Source organism: Prinia subflava, chromosome 31 (genome assembly GCF_021018805.1).
Source record: "Prinia subflava isolate CZ2003 ecotype Zambia chromosome 31, Cam_Psub_1.2, whole genome shotgun sequence".
NCBI lineage: Eukaryota > Metazoa > Chordata > Aves > Passeriformes > Cisticolidae > Prinia > Prinia subflava.
The window spans coordinates 1368937-1387289 of record NC_086277.1 but is presented as its reverse complement, the minus strand read 5'-3'; the positions used below and the strand labels follow the sequence as shown (position 1 = coordinate 1387289).

Here is an 18353-nt window from a genome sequence, read left to right as displayed (position 1 = left end):
AGAGCGCCCTGCTCCTGCCCCGAGGCTGTTTGTGTTTGTCCACAAGAGGGAAATGTTTCTCCAGGATCATAACTGCAGCGAGCCCCATCCCCACCACCCTGTTCCCAGCATCCCAGGCCCGGTGCAGGGCTGCTCCCCCACCTGTTTCTTCCTTACCTGCCCTGGTGCTCAGAGCTGCTGGCCGGATGCTGAATCACTCTGGTCCACGTGCCCTGGTCCCTGTGCTCGGCTCTGTGCTGAAGCACTGACTGGCTCTGGGATAAATGTAGCGGGGGCGAATCCTCCGACGTCGCTGGGCTTGGCTTGGCTCATTAATTCTTGTGCAAAGCCTTGGCTTGTTTGGGGCTCACAGTGACTGGGGGCTCCTGGGGTCCTGCAGCAGCTGGCCTGGAGCCCGCGATCACCCTGAGGACTGTCCCCATGTGCTCTGGGCTGAGCTGGGAAGGAGCTGCTGCGGTGCCACACTGAGGCTCTTTGGCATCGATGCTTACAGAGTCGTGATCTGCAGAAAGGTGACTCAGCCCAGCTCCATGTCCCTGGGTCTCCATCCACACTGTTCTGGCTTAGGGACAAAATTCACCCCTTGGCTCCTCTGACCTCATGTCCTTGACCCCATCCCAGAACAAACCCACCTGTGCCCTGCAAAGGGTGGTGACACAATGCCACGAGGCCCCTGGAACCCCCAGGTGCTCCCCATATTTGGAGATTGGCTGCAAGAAGCAGCTTTGAGGGCTTGGTGGAGCTGTCTGGTATCGGCCGTGCCAGCAGCTCCATGCAAGGCGTTACCCGGCCCCTGGGTCTCACTTTTCCTGCTCAGCAGGACACTCTTATCAGCTGCTGTTGATAAGGATAAGCTCCAGCAGCCTCCGCAGTGTTTTGTTTCCAGGAGCTGTGGGACCTGAGCCAACTGGGGGGCTGTGGCTGGTGGGGGGCAGGAGGAACTGGACCTTGGAATGGGAAAGGGTGAGTGGGGTCATCCTGGATGTCTGGAGGCAAGCTTGGAGGTGGCTGATTGCCTTAGGAGCTATTAATCCCTCCCCAAAATTTGGGCTCATTAGCCTGGGTGTAGCAGCCTGGTCACACCTTAATCACACTTGGAGGTGGAAGATGCACAGCGCAGAGGGCCAGGGACAGGAGCTTCCTCCTGGGGCACCTGTTAGCCCCGTGAGATGTAACCAGGGGCTACCTGGCCCCATCTGCCCCAGCTCCAGTGGCAGCTGGCCCGGGTGTCGCATGGCTCAGCTCCCAGCAGAGGCGTGGAACTGTGGCAGGGCCTGTGGCAGCACAGTGCTGGGGGTAGGAGGAACATTGATGAATTGAATTGCTCCAGAGCTGCATCTGATATGCCAGAAATGGAGAAAATTAGTCATGAAGCGCTGCTCCACCCATGGAGGGAAAGCTAACGGAGCAGTTTAACCCTGTGCAGGGGAGCCCTGACCTGGTGATTGATGCTCCAGGCCAGGGGAGCTGTGGCTGGGATCTGGCCCCTCTCCATTCCCTGGGCCACCCCTGTGTGGAGATGCTGAGGATGTCCCTGCAGTGATGGGTACGTGCCCACAGGAGTGGGAACATCCTGGGTGATGGGACCAGGTGGAGTCTGTGTGCCCAGGTGAGCTGGCCCAGTTCAGTCTTGGCTCTCTGGGCTGGAGGGTCACTCTTGGAGGAGCAGGGAGTGCTACTGGAGCACGGCTTTGCTCCTGGCATGGTGTTGGGACAGCAGGGTTCCCTTTGAGGGTCCAGCTGCTGTTGAGAGTGGGTGTGCAGCCCTGCTTGCCCAGGAGCTGGGGTTATCGCCTGTTTGCTGCCACTGCTGCCACTGCTGCTGCTCTCCCCAGAATGTGCTGAGTTGGGGACAGTGATGCCAAAGGCTTGGGCAGGGAATGGCAGCAGCCCCAGCTCCCATGTGGCCACCCCTGCTGTGCCCTGAGCTGCAGCCACGTTCACTGGCCTTGCCTGGGTGTCCTGGCCCCTCCTGTGCTGAGTGCACGGCCCCGCGGCTCCTGGAGGACAGTAGGGATAGCAGGGTGGCAGGTGGGTGTCCCAGGGCGCTGTTGGAGGTCCCCAGCAGGACAGGCAGCCGTGCCATGAGCCTGCCCTTGGCTCTGCTGGGCTCCCAGGGGCTCATCCAGACCCTGCCTGACACAATAAAGGAATCAGCTCTTCCTTCAGGGATGGCAGAGGGGTCTCAGTTCTGCTCCTGTGCCACCTCCCTGTGCTGGCTGGACCTCTCACTCGGGCACAGCTGCCACACCACGTCCCTGTCCCTCCCTGAGGTGGCTCTGGAGGGCGAAGGGGACGCTCCGCAGCCCCACGGTGAGGAGATGCGGGGCGGTCTGCCCCCGAGGGCAGGTTCGGGCCGGGAGGAGGGCGAGGAGGAGCTGTGGGGGTGGGAGAGGGTGTGCTGCGGAGGGAGGTCTCCGAGCAGCACCCTGTAAAGGCGTCGTGGGCAGGGCTGGAGCTGCTGAGGAGGAGGAGGAGGGCTGGCGGCAGCGCAGGTCGGGAGCAGCTGGGGTGAAGGCGGGTGGGGTGCGGGCTCCTGGGCGGGATGGACCCTCCCCAACCCACCTGCAAGGTGTTTGGGGGGGATGGAGCGTGTGGCAGGAACTCCATGGCTCTGGAAGGAGGAACAGGGGCTGAGAGATGGGGCTGATCCCTCCACCCCCTGCCCCGGCTGAGGTGTCCCCGCTGCAGGTGCTGCTCCCTGGGACCGGCCAGAGCTTGGGGACTGCGGAAGGGCCATGTGGGCTGTCGGCATCCTGGGCTGGCTGCTGCTGCCGGTGCCCCAGGTGACAGGTGAGTGCAGGGACATCGCGGGGGTGACAGCGGGGCTTGGGCACGCTGGGGCGAGGACAGGAGCCCAGGGGCAGCGCGGAGCTGGGTGCCCGGGAGGTGCCGCGATGCCGAGCACGGCGACAATGGCATCGCCCCGGGGCAGGAAGGAGAGCGGGCAGGGACACGTCCCTGAGCCACCCCCACCCTCCCGTGCCTCCCAGGTGCCCGACCCTGCAACCCCAAGGATTTTGGCCATGGGTCGGTGGTCTGTGTCTGCAACGCCACGTACTGCGACACGCTGGACCCCCTGGTCCTGCCGGGCCCCGGCTCCTACGTCAAGTACGAGAGCAGCAAGGCCGGCAAGCGGCTGGAGCGGAGCGAGGGGAGATTCCAGAGCAGCCTGCGCACCCCAGGTAGCGCCACCGCTGGGTGGCCGAGCCACCGCGGGTCCCCAGGCACCACGGACTGAGCCGGGCTCTTCCCGCAGGGCTGCTGCTGACAATCAACATCTCCACGCTGTACCAGCACGTGAAGGGCTTCGGCGGGTCCCTCTCCGATGCTGCTGCCATGAACATCCTGAAGCTGTCACAGCCAGCCCAGGACAACCTGCTGCGCTCCTACTTCTCTGAGAGTGGTGAGCAGCGAGGGCGCGGCGGCGCGAGCAGATCGTGGGGTCACCAGAGGTGGCTGTGCCTGTCCCCGCCGCAGGGACATCGTCACCTGGATGCCTGCCCCGGTGCCACTTGATGCTTTTCCTGCTCCTCAGGGATTGAGTACAACCTCGTCCGGGTCCCCATGGCTTGCAGCGACTTCTCCGTGCGCCCCTACAGCTACGATGAGGTCCCCGACGACTACGAGCTGAAGCACTTCAGTCTGGCAGACGAGGACGTGAAGATGAAGGTGGGAGGCTGAAGCTGCTGCCATCAGCACCTTGTCCCCTCTTGTGCCGGAGCTCCTGTGTGTGCTGGGACCCCCCAGGACCAGGTGCTGCTGAGCCCTGCACACCGTGTCAGAGTGCATGGGGACAGCCTGTGGGAGCTGGCACCTCCTCCAGGGCACGTCCTGGCGCATCCCAGCTGGCACTGGCAGGGTGAGGAGCCGGGGCGCTGTGCCGTGGGGTGGTGCTTGCCAGTCCCCACTGAAGTACCCTGAGCTCTCCCCTTCCTCCTACGCTGGGCCCTGTGGTTTTGGGGAACTGCAGCTGGAGCTGACCCTGTCCCTCTGTCCCCTCCCACAGATTCCCCTCCTGCGCCGAGCCTTGGCCATGAGCAAGCGGCCGCTGTTGCTGTTCGCCAGCCCCTGGACCGCTCCAGGCTGGATGAGGACTAACGGGGATGTCCGTGGGAAAGGCTCTCTGAAGGGGAAGGCAGGGGACAAGTACCACAAGGCCTGGGCCAACTACTTCATCAAGTACTGTCTCTGGAACCAGGCTGGGACGGACACTGGGAGGACTGGGGAGGGGGGTGATGGCTCATTCTGCCCGCTCTCCTCTGCACCAGGTTCCTGGATGAATACGCCAAACACAAAGTGACCTTCTGGGCAGTGACGGCGCAGAACGAGCCGCTGGCAGGGCTCTTCACGCCCCCCCAGGCCCCCACCATCGCCTTCACGGCCGCACAGCAGCGGGACTTCATCGCCCAGGACCTGGGCCCCGCGCTGGCCCGCAGTCCCCACCGCACACAGCTCCTCATGCTCGACGACCAGCGCATCCACCTCCCACACTGGGCCAAAGTGGTGAGGAGCAGCGCCCCTTCCTTCCCCTCCGCCTCGCGCCCCAGCCCCAGGCTTTGCTGGAAAGGGAACCAGGGGCCTCTCCCAGCCCTAGAGAGTGGGAGCAAACCGGGTCTGCCGGAGCGGGAGCCGGAGCCGGCTCCTTCCAGAGCTGACGCCTCCGCGTGTGCCCGGCGGGAGTGAGGACGGGAGGTGGCACCCACATCCCGGATCCCTGGATCCTGCCAGTGCTGCTGGACACCAGCACCTTTTCTGGGCACAGTTTTGGCTGATTTGGTTTCCCCCCACAATGCTGCAAGGGCTGTTTGGGGGAATTGCCTTAAACTAGGAGGAAAGAAAGTAAAACGTGCTCCTGCTCCAGCCTCAAACCTCCAGCCTCCTTTGCCTCCTGCCCCTTGTTTGCCTCCAGCCACAGCACAGCCGCAGAGCTGGACAACCCCAGGGGGATGTGCAGGGAGGAACAGGCAGCAGCAGAGCCAGGTGGGGGGCAAGGGGCCCACCATGGGGCAAACCTGTGCCCCACACCCTTAACACTGCACCCAGCAATGTGCCAGAGCCATGTTGGGGCACCAGATCCATGCTAGGGTGCTGCTCAAAGGGTGCAGTGCTGCAGGGAGGGGGCTGCAGGTGGGGTGGGCAGTGGTGCCCATGCGAGGGGACAAGAGGTGACCCTGAGAGACCACCCTGGCACATGGAGTCCATGTGTCCATCCCTGCAGGCTTCAGGCACGAGTAGCCTCAGTGTGAGGCATCTCCTTTGCTCCCTAGGTCCTGGGAAATGCCACAGCCGCCCGTTACGTGGCTGGCCTGGCAGTGCACTGGTACCTGGATGCCATTGTCCCGCCCGGCTGCAGCCTGGAGGCCACCCACAAGCTCTTCCCTGAGCATTTCCTCCTCTACACGGAGGCCTGCACTGGCTTCTTCATGTTCCGCTTCGCCGTGTCCCTGGGCTGCTGGGAGCGAGGGGATCACTACAGCTACAGCATCCTGACGGTACGGCCCCCACACTGCCCACCCGGGGCTGGGGGGAGCCCCGCTCAGCCCCTTCCCTGCCTCCCCAGGTCATGAACCACTTTGTGTCTGGTTGGACCGACTGGAACCTGGCCCTGGATCTGCAGGGAGGCCCCAACTGGGTCAAGAACTTTGTGGACAGCCCCGTCATCGTGGATGGCAGCAAGGATGTTTTCTACAAGCAGCCCATGTTCTATCACATGGGGCACTTCAGGTGGGTCGGGGGGGCTCAGGTGCTGCTTCCAGCTCCAGACCATGGGCAGAACCCCTCTCCTGGTCCTCTCCCCACAGCAAGTTCATCCCCGAGGGCTCCCGGCGGGTGGGGCTGCACAGCAGACGCCGCTGCCTCCTCTGCCAGCTGGAGCACGTGGCCGTCCTGCGCCCCGATGGTGCCCTTGTCCTGGTGGTCCTCAACAGGTCAGCCCAAGCAGGGACTGGGGTGATGCTCAGCCCTGGCTGTGCCGACCTGCTCAGCCCTGGCTGTGCCAACCTGCTCAGCCCCTCTCGCTCCCCAGGTTTGGCCGGGATGTGCCACTTGGAATCCAGGACCCTGCCATGGGCTTCATCGAGACTGTGGCTCCAGCCCACTCCATCCAGACCTACCTGTGGCGCCAGCAGTGATAGCCAGAGGAGTGCTGGGAGGCTCTGGGAGGCTCCAGGGCTCAACTCTTCCTTCACCCTTTCCAGCATCCCTCAAGGGTGGAAGGAGGTGGTGACCCATTGCTGGGAGTGCAGCCCCTGCACCAGGGGCTCCATGTGCTCCTGGCACCAGGGTCTGCCCGAGCCTGCTGCTTCCCAGCCTCCCCTCCCTGCCGGCACTTCCCATCCCCCTGGAAGTTCCCCCTGCACCGTCTCCCGGAGCACACTTCCACACGTGGCCCCCTCGAACCCCTCGCGTGTGCGGCCAAGTAAAGCCATGACGCGCTCCCTCCGGAATGCGCCGTTCCCGTCAGTGTTTCCTCTACGCGCTCGGAAATCTCTCGGCTTTCCTCGGCGGGGCGGCGCGGGGCCAGGGGTGCCCCGGGGGCTCCGGCCCTCGTGGCCTGCGGGTGGCTCCTTGTTTATCCCTGCAGCTGCAGCCTCCAAAGCTGCCAGCCCTTGATTCATTCCAGATGTGCTGTTGGTTTTCCCCAGCCTACTTTTTGGGGGAGTTTTATTTTTTTTTTTGAAATCCAAATGTCAGACGCTGTCGGAAAGGCAGAGTAAATGATATCAGTGTCCCCATCCACCGAACCTTATGGACAAATCAGGCTGGTGCCACCTCTCCAGGGTGGCCTCTGGACAGAGTCCTCTCTATTCTGGCTGTGGCCAACACAAGCCGCAGCCCGCAATGACCTCCCTGTCCTGTTTGCTTTCCCTAAATACCGGTTACAGTATTCCCTGTGCCTTTGGGAACGTTACCAGCATCTTTGATGTACAGGAATGAGAAAGCCAGAGCTCTCCTTGGCCCATGCCCCTGTGTGAGAGCCATGGAACTGCTGAGGTTAGGGAAAAAGAAAAACCCAGAGGCTTTACAGCTGGTTTATTGGAGTGTGGTGTGAAGGTGGCACTGGGCTTCATCCCAGCACTGTTCATGGAACACATCAGCCTGTCCTGTGCTTTTACCCATGTTCTTGGGGAATGCTGGCCCCAACAGCAGCTGGGTCAGGCTCCCTGTGCTTAGAATCATAGAACAGAATCATGGAATCCTTGAGGTTGGAAAAGGCCTTGAATATCATCCAGTCTAACCGTTCCCCCAGCACTGCCAAGGCCTGCCCTAAATCGTGTCCCCAAGTGCTCCATACACATTTGTTAAATCTCTCCAGGGATGGTGCCTCTATCACTGTCCCAGGCAGCTGATGCCAGGGCTGGACAGCCCTGTCCATGAAGAGATTTTCTTTATATTCAACCTAAACCTCTCCTGGGAGATGCCACAGCTCTCCTGATGCAACTTGAGGCCATTTCCTCCTTGTCCTGTCCCCGTTCCCTGGGAGCAGAGCCTATCCCCTCCTGGCTGCCCCCTCCTGTCAGGAGTTGTGCAGAGCCAGAAGGTCCCGCCTGAGCCTCCTTTTCTCCAGGATGAGCCCCCTCCAGCTCTCTCAGCCTCTTCTGGTGCTCCAGACCCTTCCCAGCTCCATTCCCTTCTCTGGACATGCTCCAGCCCCTTTGATGTCCCTCTTGTCATGAGTGGCACAGAACTGATTAGAGGTGTGACCTCACAGGGTCCCCGCCCTGGTCCTGCTGGCACACGCTTCCTGACACCTTGGGGATGTCCCCTGCCCAAGGGACATTGGAGCTTTGCCGTGCCGGGTGGCAGCACGGAGCCCTCACCCCGGTGCGCAGCGGGGCTCAGGGACGAGCGTGCAGGGAAAGGCTTTGCCCAACCCCTCTGGGCGGGCTCGCTGCTGCTGCCTGTTCGGAACCGCAGCCTCTGGATGGTTGAAAAGCCGGCTGGGAAACGAGGGGAGCGCAGCATCCCCGGCAATGGTGCGCGGGGTGGGGCGAGGCTGGAGTAACCAGCCGCAGCATCCCCACTGCCGGCTGGGGGATCCCTTCTCTGGGGGTGGCAGGAGGAGCCTTGGGCGGGGGCTGCAGCCTCCAGCGAGGGGCTGTGACCCTGGAGCAGGGGCTGTGACACTGAGTGAGGGGCTGTGGTCCCTGGGAGGGGTCTGCCTCCCTGACCACCCTCAGCAGCCGCCCCAAGGGGACCCCGGGGCAGATGCCACTCCCCCCTCCCAGTGCCTCTGCCCGCCTCCTGTTTCTCCTGCGGAGCAGATGCCTGCAATTAGGAAGGTTCCCAAATTAGACGGTGTGGAGCCCAGACTTGTTTTGCAGATGATGAACTGCTGCTGCCGGCTCCACCCAGCCCGCTGCGGCGTGGGGCTCCGGCCTGGGGGGCACGGCAGGGGCGAGGGGACCTCGGCGGGCAGCGCCCGCAGCCCCCGCTGTGCCCATCGCCCGCGGAGCCCGCAGGAGGGGTCGGGGATCCCTGCCGGGACCGGCTGCTGCCTCTGCCCGTGCCAGGAGAGGTCCTGGAGCAGCCTCAAATGGGACACGGGTCATGGCAGTGGCACTGGCCATGGCAAAGCCGAGCTGCTGCCAGGGGCCTTGGGTGGGCACAGCCAACCCTACCCTGGCCGAGGTGTCCCAGGGACACAGGGCTGCTTCCATGAGGCTCTTCCCAAGGGCAGCAGGGCAGGCCTGGCTCTGGGGGGGTGATGGAGGCATTTGGGGGGCTGGCAAGCATCCTCCCCAGCTTCCCTCTGGCCACTGGAACAGGTTTCCAGGGAGCTTTGCAAATGCTGTGGTGTGTGGAAAGTTTATTGGAGCCAAGTTGCAAAATCATCCCCAGGCTCCTCTTCAAACACGGAGTCCCATGAGCTGTCCCATCCCAAACTCACCTTTCCTGCTCTGCCAGAAGCGTCACCTCCCACCAGGTACAGCCAGGACACAGATCCCGCCACCGCTGCCACAGAGACGCAGGGAGAGCGGTTTGGCAGCAGGTGAGTCCCCCGGATCCAAGGCAGCTTCAGCAGGTGGGAATGGGGATAGGGATGGGCATGGGACAGTCCTGGGCAGCAGGACCGTGCTGAGGCCATGCCCTGGCCAAGCTGGGCATCATTCCCAGGCAGGGAACGGGAGGCAGAGGAGGTTGGACAGCTGCCTGACCCCACTCCACATCCCACAAGATCTCGGGGAGCAACAAGGTGGCATCACCCCACCCTGGCAGAGGTCCCCAGGTGTCCTGAGTCTGGCACCAGGGTCCCGAGGCTTGGAGGTGGCTCCTCCTGTGCTGCCATTGAGAGGCTCCTTGCCCAGCACCACGGGAGGGACAGGACAGGGTGTGAACATCTGCATAGGACAGGGGAATGTGGGACTCTCCATTCCAGGGCTTGAGCCCCAAAGCACTCTGGCTGGACAAGCCCCAGCTGCCGTGCATGTGGCATTGGGAGCATGGAGCTGTTTGCTTCTGTTTTTTGGCTCGGGAGGCACTGGGGATACATGGGGTGATGTGGCATGGCACGGCATGGCACGGCATGGCACGGCATGGCATGGCTGTGGAACAAGTGAGGAGGGAGAAGGAGTGGGAGGCAGCTGATGGGAGTGAACGAAGTTGTTGGGTACAGCGTGGGTGGCTGGGAACAGTGGGCTGGTGGGGTGGCTCACTCCTGGGGGCTGCCCACACCTGGGGGCTGCCCACACCTGGGGGCTGCCCACACCTGGGACATAGCTGGAACTGTTGGGAGACTTTGGAGGGGTGGGAGGGAAGGTGAGCACTGGGCTGGAGCAGTGGGCAGAGGGCAGGATAGGCCTGGCAGGGGGGTCCAGTAAGTCCCTGGGCAGGGGGATGGTGCTGGGGCTCTCCCTGCCCTGTGTCTCTGTCCTGTGTGTGGCTGTGTCAGGCTGAGAAGCTCTGGGTGCTGACACCTCTCCCTGCTCACAGCTCCAGTGTGTCCGTTTGCATCGTCTGAGCCGCTGCAGCAGAGGTGCCATGGGGCCAGGCTGTGCCAGTGTCCTGGGCTGGCTCCTGCTGGCACAGGCAGCCCTGCAGGCCACAGGTACGTGCTGGCACATGTCCCTGGGCTCTGGAGGGCGCTGGATTTGGAGTCTGTCATGGGTCAAAGGGATGAGCTGGGCTCCTGCCACAGCTCTCGGTGCCCACCCGCTCTTTCCTCTGCTGCAGGTGGCCGTCCCTGTGATGCCAAGGATTTTGGCCATGGCTCACTGGTCTGTGCCTGCAGTGCCACGTACTGTGACACGCTGGACCCCCTGGTCCTGCCAGCCCCTGGCTCCTATGTCAGATATGAGAGCAGCAAGGCCGGCAAGCGGCTGGAGCGGAGCGAGGGGAGATTCCAGCACAACGCCGAGAGCCCAGGTACCACCCTGGCTGTGCCTGCTGTGACAGAGCCTGTCCCACATGGCGGGGATGGTGACACTGTGTGTCCCCACAGACTTCCACCTCACCCTGGACACGGCGCAGAGGTTCCAGAAGGTGAAGGGGTTTGGTGGCTCCATCACCGACGCGGCCGCCATCAACATCCTGTCCCTGTCCAAGGATGCCCAGAACCACCTGCTCCGCTCCTACTTCTCCGAGGAGGGTGAGCCCAGGGCAGGCAGCTCTGTTGGGTGGTGGAGCTGGGGTCTGGCTGCTGAGATTGGTTCTGAGGGGCAGGGGGATCTGGACCCCCCAAATACAACTTGAGGGTGCCCATGACTACCTGCCCTGTCCTCAGGCATTGAGTACAACCTGGTGCGTGTGCCCATGGCCAGTACTGACTTCTCCGTTCGCCTGTACACCTACGCCGATGCCGAGGGCGACTTCGAGCTGAGGCACTTCAACCTGACAGAGGAGGACACGCACATGAAGGTGCAGGAAGGGTCTGAGGGACTGGGTCTGCTGCTGGTGTGGGGTGGGGTGGGATGGGATGGGATGGAATGGGGCTGAAAGCAAGGTCCTTCCTGCTGATTAGCAGGGAGAGAACTCATCTTTCCACCTGGGTGGGAGAGAAGATGGGATAGGACATGATGGGATAGGATGGGATGGGATGGGATGGGATGGGATGGGATGGGATGGGATGGGATGGGATGGGATGGGATGGGATGGGATGGGATGGGATGGGATGGGAAAAGGGAGCATCTTCCTGCCTCTGGGGAGGGAGATGACTCCTCCTGCTGCCTGCACTGCCAGCACTGGGACAGACCTGGAGAGCTCTGTGCCATTCCACTTCTCCCTAGATCCCCATCCTCCAAGCAGCCCAGGCAATGGCCAAGCGGCCGCTGTCACTGTACGCCAGCCCCTGGACCTCCCCGGTCTGGATGAAGACAAATGGAGCAATGACAGGGAGGGGAACACTGAAGGGCAACCCAGGGGACAAGTACCACCGGGCCTGGGCCAAGTACTTCATCCGGTGAGGGGCCATGGGAGTGTGGTGGGTGCTGGGGATGCCATACCTGGAGCTGGGGCTGGCACAGGTGTAGCAGGGCCCTTCACCATCTACCCCCACCAGGTTCCTGGATGAATATGCCAAGCACAACCTGACCTTCTGGGCAGTGACAGCAGGGAACGAGCCCACGGCTGGTGAGATCATCTTCTACCCCTTCCAGTGCCTGGGCTTCTCCCCTGAGCACCAGCGGGACTTCATTGCCCAGGACCTGGGCCCGGCGCTGGCCAACAGCTCCCACCGCCACATCCAGCTCATCATCCTGGATGACCAGAGGGTGATGCTGCCCTACTGGGCTGAGGTGGTGAGTCCCCATAGCAGCTGTCCTGGCCCCACAGCAGATTTCCCAGCCCGGGGCACTGGTGACCCTTTTCTCCTGCCAGGTTCTCAAAGACCCTGTGGCTGCCAGCTACATCAGCGGCATCGGCATCCACTGGTACCTGGATTTTCTGGCGCCCATTGACCTGACACTCTCCATCACCCATCACCTCTTCCCAAACTATTTCCTCCTCTCCACGGAGGCCTCCACAGGCTCCTACTTCTGGGAGCCCAGGGTGGTGCTGGGTGGCTGGGACCGCGGGAGCAAGTACAGCCACAGCATCCTGACGGTAGGTCCTGGTGGGAGCCAGGGACACATCAGCCACCCTGGCCAACCCCTGGGCCTGCCTGTGGCTCAGTACCACCCCCTGCCCCGCAGAACCTCAATAACTACGTGACAGGCTGGACCGACTGGAACCTGGCCCTGGACCTGGAGGGAGGCCCCAACTGGAGCAAGAACTACGTGGACAGCCCCGTCATTGTGGACAGCAGCAAGGATGTCTTCTACAAGCAGCCCATGTTCTACCACCTGGGCCACTTCAGGTGTGTTGGGGCCACAGGCTGCTGGCTCCTGCCACTGCCTCCAGGTACCACATCCTGAGTACCAGGCCCTGACCCTGCTTGTCCCCACAGCAAGTTCATCCCCGAGGGCTCACAGCGGGTGGGACTGGCCGTCTCCAAGAAGTGCCGCCGGTGTGACCTGGAGCACTCAGCATTCCTGCGCCCCGACGGCGCCATCGTCCTGGTGGTCCTGAACCGGTGAGTGGCTCGGTTCTGATCCCTGGCAAAAGGCCCCACCGACCCCACTGAGCCCCCATCCCCTCTTGCTTTCCCCACAGCTCCCCCATGGACGTGTCTTTCGGGGTCTCTGACCCGCGCGTTGGCTTCATCGAGGCTGTGGCTGCCAGTGACTCCATCCAGACGTTCCTCTGGAAGCAGCCAGCCTAGAGTGGCTGCTCTAGGAGTGAGGTGCCAGCGCCAGGAACGTGGTGCTGGTGGCAGCTTGGATAGAATGCTCTAATGGGGCTGGGGCTGCAGCACAGCCCCTGCAGCCCCCTGTGCCCCAGGGGACCTGTTTGACCCTAGGGCTGCAACACCTGCGCTTTTCTAGATGTTTTCATAAAATAAACAGGTTTTCTACAAACTTGCCCGAACCCCTGACCTCCCGTTGGTGCCAGCTCAGTGGGCAGGACTATGCCAGGGGCCAGAGGAGGCAGATTTGAGGCTGATGGTACCTCCTGAGCCCCATGGGTCTCATCCCTCCTCTGCTCAGGTTCCTGGGGCATCCCACAGGGCCAGTGCTGGAGGGATGCAGGAAGCTGTCACCATAAGGGGTGGCATCTCCCTCCTGTCTTCCCCTGCAGGGCAGGAAGAGCCCAAAGCTGACAGGGCCCTGCAGTCAGGACATGCAGCCGGGATATAGAGCAGAGCTTTGGCGTCGTCAGCAGCTTCAGCTTCTCCCTGGCTGGAGCAGGCGGCTGTGGTTTCTCCTGCTGAAGCAGCCATCAGCCCCTCCAGCTAACGGGAACCGGGAGCATGGGGCACATACTTCCTGAGTGACGTTAGAGGGGAGCGTGTTCGAGGGGGAAAAGGGGGGGCTGCACTGAGTCATCCCCCTCCCAGTGGGGCCCCTCCAACTGGGCCAGTACAGGAGAGGCTCTGCAGCTGGCCCAGCACCATGGCTCTGCTCCAGCCCAGCGTGGGGGCCCCTGGGTGGGGGGCATGGGGGGCGCGTGTCCGGGGGACATTCGGCCACCGCAGCGGCAGGGCTGGGATGCCGCCGGCGGTGGCAGCCGGCGGCCAAACAAGCGAGGGCTGTGTGCCGAGCTGGCGCCGCGCCGCCTTTCCATCTGTGCGCTCGTAAACCGGCAGCGGCCGGCGCGAACGGCAGCGCGGCCAACACCGGCCCCGGCCCCACGCCGGGTGGCCCCGGGGGCCGCGGGGGCACACGGAGCCCAGGTGGCCACCCCCGATCCCTGTCCCAGCCCGCGAGATGCGCTCCCAGCTGTGCCAGCCGCAGGAGCTCCCCGGTGCTGGCAGAGGCGGTGGAATGCAAACAGATGTCAGCACTGGAGGGATCCCGGCTGCTGGAGCGGGCTCCGGGTGTCCCGCTGGCAGCGGGGAGTGCTCCCGGGCTGGGGACGTGTCCTGACGAGCAGCCCCGGCTGCCCTTGGCTCTGGTTTTGTGTCCTGGCTGTGCTGCCGTGCTAGGGGCAGACGGGCTGGCAGCAGCACGGAGGGGAGGTAGCAGCCCCACAGAACTGCTGCCTGCACTGCCCGGAGGGATGCCACGTCAGAATGATGCAGGGGAGATGTGGGGCTCAGCCCCACAGCTGCCGGAGAAGGGACAGGGGACACTGACGAGATGCCACAGATGCTTTTAGGTCCCCCTTCTGCCCAGTCCTCAGCAAGACCCTCAAGTCCCCTCAGCTCGAGTGAGGGGAAGAGCCACAGGCAGGACACACTGCTGCCTGCTGCAAAACTCCAGCCTGGGCAACTGGGGAAACTGGGAAGGGCTTCGAGGGTGCTGGGAGCATGAGAGGGCACAGGTGGAGAGAGGGAGGTTTATTGGTGTGGTAGGGATACTCCCACGGAGAGGGCTGTGGTTCCTGGTGGGACACAGAGCGGAGCACCCGCGGGCAGCGATGCTGCCAGGCTCCCGGCGTAAAAACAGTCAGTTCCAGGGGCTGGGGAGGAACAGTCCCATGGCTCATCCTCACTCCTCCTCCTCTTCTTCCTCCTCCTCCAGGGCAGCGGGCTGCCGGCCGGCCGGCCCCACGCTGCCACGCTGGATGGAGACGATGCCGCTCAGGAAGGCGTAGCCCAGCATGGCCACCAGCCCCACCAGCACCGACAGCAGCTGCTTGCGCCGTTTGTGGGGGTCCTCCTCTGCTTCACTGCCATCCGTGCCCGCAGCCCGAGGGGCATCGGTCAGGGGGTCACCTGGAGGGGCAAAGCAGGGATGTGGGTGGGAAGGGTCACCCTGAGACTGGGCGCCAGCTGGGGATGTACCTGGGGGGACAAATCACCCCAAACCTGCAGGGTGAGGTGGGGGACGGCTCTCACCTCTGTCCCAGGGGAAGTAGAGGCTGAGGATGGAGGTGCAGTAGTTGCACAGGTTCTGCAGGGACTTCAGGTGCTGCTGCAGTTTCCCGTTGGGCAGCTTCGCCTTCAGGAGCGGCGCCAGGCGGCTGAAGACCAAGGCGTCCAGGGAGGCTGGCCTGGGACACGGAGAGCTGTGTCTGAGGTCCCCACCCAAAGCCACCCAGACCCACCAGCCACCCCTGGGGATTGCAGGTGGTTACCCCACCTTGGGAGGGTGCCCTGTGCCCTGCAAGCCTGTTCCACCCCCAAAGCAATGCACAGGGGCTGCAGCTTCCCTGCAGACTATGGGGCCTCACCCCTGCCGGGGCATGGGGAGATCTCAGCACCCTTCCCCTCTCCCCGTTTGGCCACCTACGAGTCTCCAAAGAAAAACTTCTGGGAGCCGAGACGCTGGGAGAGGAGTGTCAGGCATTCCCGAGCTTCCCGGTAGAGCTGCAGGAGGAGGACAGAGGGTTGTCACCTGCCCAGGGGAGCAGGAGGGGGGAAGCCAGACCCAATTTGGATTTTGGCCTCACAGAGATCCCCCAGACACTGCCAAGTATCCCATCCCTCACCTCCTTCTCCAGCTTCTCCTCATCCTCCATGTAGTCCTCCCCCCACATCAGCTGCAGCCGCTCCAGGTGCCGCTTGTGCATGGCGTTGGGCAGGAAGAAGTTGAGGGGGAAGGGGATGGTCTCCGCGTACCACTTGCGCGTGTGCTCCACGTAGTTCTTGGCGTCCACCCAGAAGGTGTGGATCTGTGGTGGACAGCAATGGCACAGCCCGGCCACGGCAGGGCTGCAGCCAGCACTGCTGGCACACCAGAGCCCCCGCCCAGCACAGCCACCCTGGAGACCATGAGGGGCTGCAGGAGCATTGGAGTGAAGGGCAGACCCCAGCCTGGGCTGCACAACCTACTGCTGCCACCCCCAAAGCCCCATCCCTGCCATGCCAGGCTCCCAGGATGCTGCTGCTGGCAGTGCCCTCTGGCTCTACTGGCAGCTGGGCACACACCCGAGCCCACCAGCACAGCTCCAGGGAGGAGACCCCATCTTTGGCAAGTCCCCCTTCCCTGCAACCCCCCCGGGCCTCACCAGCACAGCTCCAGGGAAGAGACCCCATCTTTGGCAAGCCCCCCTTCCCTGAAGCCCCCCAGAGCCTCATCCCCCCCTTCCCTGCAGCCTCCCTGAGCCTCACCAGCACAGCTCCAGGGAAGAAACCCCATCTTTGGCAAGCCCCCCTTCCCTGCAGCCCCCCCGGGCCTCACCAGTACTGGCAGCAGCTTCTCCTCCAGCAGGGACACGAAGGCCAGCGTGTCCGCGCTCTGTGTGGCCGACAGGTCGTAGTCAGCGTTGTATTTCTGCGGAGCAAACACCCGGTTTGATCCCATTGGACGCGCCAAACCCCACCCGTGGGTGACACAACAGGGTTCCCTCCCCACTGAGGGGCTCCAGTACCCCGCAGCCCAGGGCAGGGGGTGCCCCGAGCCCCCCTGTACCTGTTTCCTGAGGTGTGTTATGATCTGCTGAGGTTTGGAGATGGTGCCCTCGTCCTGTGTCTTCAGGGCGGGCAGGTGCCCTGCGGGCAGGGGGAGTGGGGGCTGCAGTTGGGCACCCTGAGCAGGTGAGGGGTGCAGGGGGCTGGAATGGGGGGACTCCCATGCCTGGATGAGGGGCACGAGGCAGTGACAGGGGTGTGAAGTGAGGTGGGGGCAGAGGAGGGGGTAAAACCTGTGTGATGGGAAATGGGGAATGTGCTGGGACAAGGGGCTGGCAGTGGGGACTGGGGGTGGGTGATGGACACTGGGATGAAATGGGGAATGGTGGGACAAGGGGAGCAATGGGGCATAAGAGCACAGTGATGCGGGAGGGGGGCACAGAAAAAAGGGGGGTGCAATGAAGTGGGGGGTGTGATGAAGGTGTTCAGTGGGATGGGGGGTGCAATGGGACAGGGTGTGATGAGGCATGAGGGTGCAATCGGTCAAGAGGGAGTGTGATGGGACAGGGACAGTGATGAGATGATGGGGGTGTGACATGAGACAGGGGAGTGCAGTGTGGGGGGACAGGACAAGGGGGTACAACAAGATGAGAGGGTGGGAGGGCACAGTCAGGGGCACGGGACATGAGGGATGCAATGGGATGGGAGCGTGTGAGGGGGCAAGATGGTAACGATGATAATGGGAACAGGGGGTGTGATGAGGTACAGGGGGGGGTGCAATAGGGTAGGATGGTGCCCTGTGGGGAGGAGAGGCCACAGGGCAAGAGGGGTGCAGTGGGATAAGAGGGTGTAATAGGGCAGAGGCTCCAGTGGTGTGGAGGTGAGGGATGCAATGGGGTGGGAGGCTGTGATGGGCTGGGGGGTGTAATGTGTGCAGGGTGCAGTGGTGGGGAGCGGGGTGCGATGGTGCGGGGGGTCCCGGTGGTGCCGGTACCCTCGGCGGGGCCCTTACCGGAGGGGCTCCTCCAGGGGCTGGTGACCCGGTGCACCTTCAGCGGCGCCCCCGTGAACCGCGCGTAGGTCTGCGGGAGGGAGGCAGGGAGGGAGCAATAGAGCGGGGGTCTGCCCGCGGGACCCCGGCCCAGCCCGCCCCGGCCCCGCCGCCCCCGCCCCGCCGCTCACCAGCACGGCCAGGCAGTCGGGGTCCACCGAGGGCAGCCCCCAGCCCCCGGCCCAGCAGAACAGCTCCATGGGCGCCGCCATCTTCCGCCGACCCGGAACCGGACGGGCGGCCCGGCCCGCCCCCGCCGCGGGGCGGCACCGAGCGGGGGCTCCGCGGTGGAGCGGAGCCGGGCCAAGCCCGGGGATGGCAGCGGCGGTGTCCGCGGGGTCCTTGGGCAGAGCCCCGCACCGCACAGCCCTGCTGTGCCCGGCACCGCTCACCCCGCTCGGCCCTGCACCGTGCCGCACGCACTCTTTAAATTCTTAGCTCACAGCCCGCCTGTGTCCCGCATCTTTCTGCGTTGCCCCTCACAGCCCAGCTTAGCTCCGCACTGCTCCGCCCTGCTGTGCCCCGCACAGCTCAGCACCGCACAGCTCAGTCCTGCTTAGCCCCGCGTTTCCCCGCACGGCCCCACGTTGCCTCGCACGGCTCGGCTCAGCTCAGCTCCACACTGCTCACGCTGCTCGGTCCCGCACCGCACAGTCCTGCTGTGCCCCGCATCTCCCCGCATGGCCCCGCGGCGCTCAGCGCAGCTCCGCGCTGCTCGCCCTGCTCGGCCCCGCAGCCCCCGCACGTCTCCATGGACAGCAGCCGGGCCGGGAGCCCGCTGGCAGCGGCGGAGGGAAAACGCCCCGTGTGCGGCTCGGGACCACCCCCCTCCACCGCCCGCACCCCTCGTTACGCGGGATCCCTGGCGCAGAGCCGGGCCAGGGGCGCGGGGCCGGGGCGGCCCGTTGTTATGGCACCGGGTGAAACATCTGTAAACACGGCCCGGACACCGCGGGCCGGCCGCCCGCCTTGGCCGGAGCTCCGCGGGAGCGGCTCAGCGGCCCGAGCACACCCCGGCAGTACGGACCG

General features: G+C 64.0%; 3 protein-coding genes across 6 annotated transcripts; 2 read left to right on the top strand and 1 right to left on the bottom strand.

Moving 5' to 3' along the window:
- The first annotated feature begins 936 nt into the window (after positions 1-936).
- Positions 937-6735, top strand: LOC134562824 (lysosomal acid glucosylceramidase-like). Of its 4 annotated transcripts, none has more exons than XM_063420370.1 (11): positions 937-1546; positions 2692-2793; positions 2994-3185; positions 3260-3406; positions 3539-3672; positions 4010-4182; positions 4272-4506; positions 5271-5495; positions 5564-5727; positions 5805-5930; positions 6029-6731. In XM_063420370.1, exons 1-11 carry the CDS (start codon positions 1543-1545, stop codon positions 6132-6134), a joined length of 1608 nt encoding a protein of 535 aa, XP_063276440.1. In that variant the 5' UTR covers positions 937-1542; the 3' UTR covers positions 6135-6731. The 4 variants fall into 4 exon arrangements, with proteins under 4 accessions (XP_063276440.1, XP_063276439.1, XP_063276438.1 ...); XM_063420368.1 differs by lacking the exon at positions 937-1546 and adding an exon at positions 1974-2349 and having other exon boundaries at positions 6029-6733; XM_063420371.1 differs by lacking the exon at positions 937-1546 and adding an exon at positions 2359-2495 and having other exon boundaries at positions 6029-6732.
- A 1880-nt stretch (positions 6736-8615) lies between these two features.
- LOC134562831 (lysosomal acid glucosylceramidase-like) lies at positions 8616-12887 on the top strand. The gene is given in 13 exon segments (XM_063420382.1): positions 8616-8739; positions 8741-8979; positions 8982-8995; positions 9937-10051; positions 10177-10368; positions 10445-10591; positions 10727-10860; positions 11229-11401; positions 11501-11738; positions 11818-12042; positions 12132-12295; positions 12386-12511; positions 12592-12887. Coding segments are annotated over 13 exon segments (1905 nt in total). The 5' UTR covers positions 8616-8710; the 3' UTR covers positions 12701-12887.
- A 1344-nt stretch (positions 12888-14231) lies between these two features.
- MTX1 (metaxin 1) lies at positions 14232-17593 on the bottom strand. Its single transcript, XM_063420504.1, has 8 exons — positions 17456-17593; positions 17286-17355; positions 16335-16414; positions 16104-16196; positions 15412-15594; positions 15213-15289; positions 14819-14973; positions 14232-14695 (listed from the first exon to the last, which is right to left on the bottom strand). Exons 1-8 carry the CDS (start codon positions 17534-17536, stop codon positions 14469-14471), a joined length of 966 nt encoding a protein of 321 aa, XP_063276574.1. The 5' UTR covers positions 17537-17593; the 3' UTR covers positions 14232-14468.
- Positions 17594-18353: the final 760 nt, after the last annotated feature.